General features: G+C 40.1%; 1 protein-coding gene across 1 annotated transcript; it reads right to left on the bottom strand.

Annotated features, from left to right (window-relative positions):
* Positions 1 to 3,615: 3,615 nt before the first annotated feature.
* LOC129353006 (lectin-like) lies at positions 3,616 to 4,547 on the bottom strand. Its single transcript, XM_055022219.1, has 3 exons — positions 4,185 to 4,547; positions 4,021 to 4,115; positions 3,616 to 3,890 (listed from the first exon to the last, which is right to left on the bottom strand). The coding sequence occupies exons 1-3, from the start codon at positions 4,486 to 4,488 to the stop codon at positions 3,774 to 3,776; spliced, it is 516 nt and encodes a 171-aa protein (XP_054878194.1). The 5' UTR covers positions 4,489 to 4,547; the 3' UTR covers positions 3,616 to 3,773.
* Positions 4,548 to 7,767: the final 3,220 nt, after the last annotated feature.

Raw genomic sequence — 7,767 nt, 5'->3', positions numbered from 1 at the left:
TTTCTGGACATCCGTCCAGATTAAACAGCTTCACAGATGAAACTGTAAAGTTTACAGAAAAGACGGGGAGTGTGACGCGCCGCCTGGAGCTGACGGTCAGTCGCTGCCTGGTCACCAGATCAACTCCCAGCAGATCAACTCTCAGACCTCCAGGCTGCTGGGAGTTTAGGACCTGATGATGCGTCTGTGATGAGTGCGGCTCTTGAAGCTCTACATCTATAAAACGATAAACCATCAGGATTCGTGGAGGAGCGGTTCTGGTCTCGAACTGGATCCGAACAGGTTGGTGTTTCCAGGAAGAGATGAAGGATGAGGACAAACTGCAGATCCAGAGACTGAGCGGTTTGAGACTCATGTGTTGCCACAAGATTTATTCTCTGTATTCACTCGAGTATTTGAAGAGGAAAATAAAAACTTCCACGACGTTTCGACATAAAGATGCAAACAAGAATTTATTCCACAGTTTTGTGTGTCATTCTTTACAATCAATCAATGAAATTAATTTTATTTGTATAGCACGTTCCAGCAGCAAGGCATTTCAAAGTCATAAACACAAAGTCATGCAACATATAATCAACAATACATTGTTCCATATTACATTTCTAATAAAACTCTAATCAGCTGGTTTTTACTTGAGATTTAAAGGAAGTCAGGGTTTCTGCTGTTTTACAGTTTTCTGGAAGTTTGTTCCAGATTTTTGGTGCATAGATGCTGAAAGCTGCTTCTCCTCTCTTGGTTCTGGTTCTGGGGATGCAGAGCAGAACCAGAACCAGAACCTGAGAGTCTGGAAGGTTGATACAACAACAGCAGATCTTTGATGTATTGTGGTGCTAAACCGTTCAGTGATTTATAAACTAACAACAGTATTTTAAAATCTTCTTTGAGCTACAGGGATCCAGTGGAGAGACTTTAAAACTGCTGTTATGTCTCTATCTTCCTGGGTCTAGTGAGAACAGGAGCAGCAGCTTCTGGATCAGCTGCAGCTGGAGGATTGATTTGTTGGACAGGCCTGTGAAGACACTGTTACAATAATCAATGAGACTAAAGATAAACGCATGGATGAGTTTCTCTAGATCTGGCTGAGACATTAGTCCTCTAATCCTGGAGATGTTCTTCAGGTGATAGAAGGCTGACTTTGTAATTGTCTTTATGTGGCTCTGGAGGTTCAGGTCAGAGGTCATCACTACTCCCAGGATCTCTAGTTTTTAGTTGTAATAACTGAAGCTGTGCATTGACTCTAGATCTATAGCTCTAGAGCTAGAGCTATAGAGCTAGAGCTATTACTCTAGCTCTATAGCTCTAGATCTATAACTCTAGATCTATAACTCTAGATCTATAACTCTAGCTCTAGAGCTCTAGATCTATAGCTATAGATCTATAACTCTAGATCTATAGCTATAGAGCTATAACTCTAGATCTATAGCTATAGATCTATGACTCTAGATCTATAGCTCTAGATCTATAGCTCTAGATCTATAGCTCTAGATCTACAGATCTAGATCTATAGCTCTAGATCGTTCCTCTTTAGGTCCTAAAATAATGACTTCAGTTTTGTTTCTGTTCAGTTGGAGAAAGTTTTGGCACATCCACACATTTATCTGTTCTAAACATTTATTCAGTGATTGGATGGGGTCAAAGGTCACCTGGTGACATCATAATGTAGAGCTGTGTGTCATAGTTATGGTATCTAATATTATTTCCTGTTATAACCTGAGCTAGTGGGAGAATATAAATATTGAATAAGCGGGGTCCTAAGATTGAACCTTGGGGTACCCCACATGTGACCTTTGACCTCTTTGATGAGAAGTTTCCAATTGAAACAAAGAAATCCCTGTTCTTTATGTAGGATTCAAACCAGTCGAGCACCGAACCGGAGAGTCCAACCCAACTCTCCAGTCCATTCAGTAAAATGTCAAAAGCTGCACTGAGGTCCAACAGAACCAGAACCAGAACCAGCACCGGGGTTCTCCCACAGTCCATATTTATATGGATATCATTGAATACTTTGACTAGGCCAGTCTCCGTGCTGTGGTGAGCACGAAAACCAGACTGGAAAGTGTCAAAGCAGTTGGTCATCATGAGGAAACTATTTAATTGTTTACACACAGTTTTTTCAATAACTTTGCTGATGAATGAGAGGTGTTAAGAATTAAAAATATGAATAACTTGATTTAGTTCGTTAATTAATTCTTTGTCCCGAATTCTTGTGTCTGTGTAAGTGTGCAGAGAGAAAAGAGCAATAATACGACGTCAGACTTCAGATATTCAGAGTTTTATCCAAAGAATTCAATGCAGTTCAGAATGTTACAACAAGCATCTCACCCAGATCATCAAAAGTCCAAGACATGACAAAACAGAGACAAAGACCTGAGTAAAAAGACAAAAGATTAACAGAAGATGCATCCTCCGGGAAACTCTCACTCAGCACAAAGAGATTCTGACTTCTGCTGTAAAACAAATCATTTATAGAATGTGTATTCTCCTCATTTGAATATATGCATTAGGAGGAGTGTTTTTCCTTTGTGTGGGCTGTCTTAATGTTCATTTTATTACCTCTGAGACCCAAACCTCCAGCTCTTCTCGTACCAGGCTCCCACCTGATTTACAGCGTGGAACTGCAGCGTTATCTCTGCCTCAAGATGCTTTAACAAGAAACTAGTTGGTAATTTTTAACCAAGCTTGCACACAATGTAATGCTAAATAATGACTATAAGTTTGGATCTAATAAGTAACTATTTAAAAACATGCTTAAAGAAATATAGTTAATTCTAATATAGATAAAATTATTTATAAAAAGTTTTAAGATCCTAGTGAACTTTTGAACCATGCTCAGGAATTTGTTAATTGCCTGGCAGACAGACTCCCCATCTAAAGAGATCCAAGGAGTCTAAGACTGTTTTCTGTCTGATCCTCCTTTAAGAATTTATCTGCGTTCAGAGATTGAGCCGTTGTTTTTAGTTTCATCTAAATTTATATGAACCTAGAGTGTACTTTAACTTTCTATGTTATATTTCATGTGTCAAAACTATCCTGTGCAGTATTGTGCTAACTTAAAATTCTATTTCAACAGAGGTCAGAGGTCGGCCTGTTCTTTTTTAACAGTGGTTTGATGACTGCTGTTTTCAAGGCCTGTGGGAAAAGAGCAGTTGAATCTTAGACAACCTCCACAATCAAACGACGGTTGAAAAACCGTGCGGCTCTGTAGACTGGTTGGCTCTGAACTTTTTAAATTGTAACGAAAAGCAAACAGAGGTGATGTTTTCATACATATATTCATATATATTCCATATTTACATGTTTGTGTATTGCCATTTCTCCTCTTTTACATTTTTCCAGACTCCAGTTTGGAAAATGGGATAAAGTTCATTCCACCATCTAAATGCTCTGTGAATCTGCTTTCTGCATGTCCCACTGATCACTGAACACTTTTCTGATTATTTTCCACCAAATCTCTATGACTGCAGCATTTAATGGCAAACAATCATCAAAGGATGTTCACTGTTCACTTCGGGACAAATTGCAACAAACCGACTGAACTGATTGACGGCGCCATCATATCAATTGAACATTGTCTTTATTGCTGTTATTGCAAACATTAGCAGTAAAATTAATCACAAATACAACAAACCAACATCTAGCAACTAAATATGTTTGTTTTAATGCCTGAATGAATGTTTTATTAATTCTAAGGGAACATAATAACTATAACTGCTGAATGCCTGAACGTTACATAATCAGGCTTATTAACTTCATAAAGAAAGCAGCAGATCTTCTCAGACTGATATTGGATTTTTCTCCTTCACTTTGTGGAAAACGTTTCCGTCTGACTGTTTCCTCCAGCTCAGCTTCACGTCTGCAGTCAGTCCTTCCTGTTTCAGCTTCAGCAGCAGCTGGAGGAGGAGGAATCATCACATTTATGCAGATTAATATCCAGATTAAAATTGTGTGTTTTTTGGTTTTACATCAGCAGAACATTAACACTTGCGTTGGCGCTGCAGCGCCACCTGCTGGTGGATGTACCTGACTCAGCAGCTCTTCCTTCACTGCTGCAGAGTTCAGATCCAGGCTGAAGGGTTTCTCCAGCCTCACAGACACAACCTTCTGAAAAACAAAAGCTTTGACAGCAAAATGGTTCGTGAGCTGCTGGGAGCGACATCAGGAGGAAGAGGCTGAGGAAGACTCACAGGTGGAGCAGATGAAGGCTTTCTTCACGTCACACGGCCAGTCCTCCCATTTCCCCTGAGCGTCAAACACGGCCATCACACACTTCTCATTGTTGTTGTTGTTGTTGGGCTCGGTGTCCTTCCAGTAGCTGAAGGAGAAGCGGCTCCCATCCGACCACTTCCAGCCGTCTCGGTACAGTCCGGTCCAGACTTTGGTTCCTGCCGGCACCAGCTGCTGGACCTGCTGGTTTTCGGACTCGTTCCTGATGCTGGCCAAGTCCGAGTGCTGCTTCCTGCAGAAGCTCTGGGCCTCCGTCCAGTTCATCCCGGACTGGACCAGAACGAAACTCACACTGGGCCCTGAAGCCACAGAACCAAGGAATGTATCAGAACCTGAGACCTTCTGCAGAAACACTGAAGCCCAATACGGCGGCTTGGAGACAGGAAAACTCTTGTGGAAAGGTTTGAACTTAACGACATGAAAATTTACAACAAAAAACATTTCATTCATTCAACAGATTTTCTTGCAAAGTCAGGAAAATTTTCTGAGCTCAAAAAGTTTAAAACTCAGAAATGTTGAATTAATCTCATAAAATTTACATGAAAAATGTAGAAATTTATGAACTCGAAAAGTTGCCTGTTTTTCTTACTTTGAACGTTTTTAACATTTTGAATTCAGGAAATATCAAAGTTTTGCCTAGAAAGATATTTGAAATTAATTTTAAAAATTCTTGCAAATTTTTGACTTTTCAAGTTAATAAAATTTCCAAATTGTTTCTAAAATAAAGCCTGTGAAGGTTGCTGGATCACAGGTTCGATTCCCAGCCCGGTGACCTTTGCCTCACGTCTTCGACCTCATTGCCCATTTTTAATTCTCTACAGATAAAGGCCACCCAGAGCCAATAAAACAACAAAGAAAGTCAAGTTTTTTTCTTGCAATTTTTAATTTAGCAAGCTGGACTCTTTTTTTCTATAAAATTTCTAAAATTTACGCTAAAAATTAACGTTTTTCTTGCAAATTTTTTACCCTTGGAGCGTAAAAATGTCCCATTACTTTAAAGAAAGTGATTAATTTTGTGAAATTAATCACAAAACTTTTGAATACTTTTCTTACAAATTTTCAACCAATGTAGTTTGAACCTTTCTGCATTTTTTCTAGGATTTTTGACCTTTGTAGCTCAGAAATGTCCATATTTTCATGAGTCTGCAGGTGATGGTACCGGTGATGGTACCGGTGATGGTACCGGTGATGGTACCATCACTGGTACCGGTGATGGTACCAGTGATGGTACCGGTGATGGTACCGGTGATGGTACCGGTGATGGTACCAGTGATGGTACCAGTGATGGTACCGGTGATGGTACCAGTGATGGTACCGGTGATGTCGGCGCAGACGGGCCGCAGGCTGGAGGAACACGGCCCGTCCTGCCACAGCCCGTCCCCGGTCATCATCCCGCAGCGCTCGGTGCTCTTCCAGTTGTCCGGCTCGCCTCTCTGCCACTTCCTGAACGAATCCTCTCCGGTTCTGTAGAAGCCAGAGTCCGACATGGACCAGCGCCAGCTGTTCACGTCGTCGTACAGTCCGATCCAGGCTCTCTGAAACAACAGAGAGAACCGGTTCTTTGTTTTCTCTGAGTCATAGTTTTCCTTTTTCTTGAATTAAATCTAATTATTGTTTAATGGGTTTATTTCTGTCCTCTCTCAGTTCGGATTTGTTCAGTATTTAAACTTTTGTCCTGCTCAGTTTTCTTTTCTCTGTATTTTCTGTTTCTTCTCTGCTGGATCTTTGGCTGTTTTTTGTTCTGCTCTCTGTGGTTTGTAGCTCCTGTCTGTATTTTGGTGACTCATCGTGACAGAAACGTTTCTCTGCAGTAACATTGATGGTGTTTTTGGATATTTCCTGGCTGTTTCTGCTTCAGAGGAAGTGAAAGCCGTCTTACGTAGCTGTAAGAAGTGTAGACCATGTTGTCCATGACTGCCATCTTGTTCAGCGTGTCCACGTCCTCCATGGTTGCTACAGTAGCCAGGTCTGAGTTCGTCATCCTTCTGCAGTAACTCTGAGCGTCGGCCCAGGTCTTCGGCTCGTAAATGAAACGATATTCATGAGACGAAGGAGAAGAAAATACGCCTGAGAGACGCAGGGAGAGTTTAATCTGCTTCACCGAAACAAAAACTTACTAAATGTTTCCAAACCAAAGCAACAGCAGAATCATTAAAATATAAATCAAATGAATATTTGTGAGTGAAACTTGCCTGCTGCAGCAGTGATGAAGAGGAGGAGCGCCTCCATCCTTCCTCTTCTGGTCTCTGCTGTCATCAGAAACTCTCTGCCTCTCGGCTCAAACATCCTGAATTATTGGCAAGTCAAAACCATTCAAATCAGCCGCATTTCCATGGAGAAGGTCAGAGAAGGTCATGATGAAGTTTTCTCCTCTTCCTCCAGATCTCCATAAAGTCCTGCTGTTGCTTTGAGGTCAGAGTGAAAATAAACAGGTAAAAACTTAACAGAAAAAAACTTTTAGTTTGTTCAGTGTCTGCAGAAGCAGTCTGAACTTTGACCTCAGATTTGATCCAGCAGCAAAATTTATATTAACATCTATTAAAATAAAAATCCCCAAAATGATCTTTTAGAGGAACAAACTGCTTGAGAATGAATTGATTTAACTTCATGTTGATTTCATATCGTTTGTGGCTTAATTGATTAAAATATAATAAATTTTGAATAAACCTATTTTTCAGTAATGGGATTAGGGTTCAGTAATGGGATTAGGGTTCAGTAATGGGATTAGGGTTCAGTAATGGGATTAGGGTTCAGTAATGGGATTAGGGTTCAGTAATGGGATTAGGGTTCAGTAATGGGATTAGGGTTCAGTAATGGGATTAGGGTTCAGTAATGGGATTAGGGTTCAGTAATGGGGATAATCAATATGATTATCAGATTCTGTGACTTAATCCTGGTTTAATCTCAGACGTTGGTTTGAAGTTGTGATTTTCTCAGGCTGATGTCGTTTTTTAAAGCAGAGCTTTATAAATTTGAATAATCAAACATGAATCTGCATTTAGGATCTTCTGCTCTGTTTTCAGATTAAATTATCCTGGAGATGCAAAGCAGAACAACAGGCAGAGGAAAACGCTGTTACTTTGTGGTTTGTATATAAATACTCAAAGTTCAATCACATAATCATAACAAGTCTGATAAAAGACTTCTTATGACGTCTTTTATGAGAAGTTAAAACTCTTATTGGGTTTCATTACTGGCAGAGGAAAGTGCAGCCTGACACAAAGTGTTATTGCTATTAAACATCACGACAATCCTGGTTGGTTAACAAGCTAAACAAATTCTATTCAAACCTGAGAAGGAACCCGAGACGCCGATAATTCATTCATATTAAAATGAGATCCGGTTTCCTCAGGACAGGATGGACGATCTGGAGAAGACAAACTCACATCATCACATCTCTCAGCTTAATTTAGCAACTTTTTTTCCTTCAGTGGCTATAAAAATGCTATAAATGTTCAAAGTGACCAGAAGAGAAACTTCCTGAATTAACACCTTGATATTGGGTCTCTGTCTCTTTAAGAAGCTCCAGCTGTTTCTGAAGCT

This window comes from Poeciliopsis prolifica, unplaced genomic scaffold (genome assembly GCF_027474105.1).
Source record: "Poeciliopsis prolifica strain line A6 unplaced genomic scaffold, Auburn_PproV2 SCAFFOLD082, whole genome shotgun sequence".
Taxonomy (NCBI): domain Eukaryota; kingdom Metazoa; phylum Chordata; class Actinopteri; order Cyprinodontiformes; family Poeciliidae; genus Poeciliopsis; species Poeciliopsis prolifica.
The sequence above is the reverse complement of the archived record's forward strand: the minus strand, read 5'-3'. Positions and strand labels throughout refer to the sequence as shown.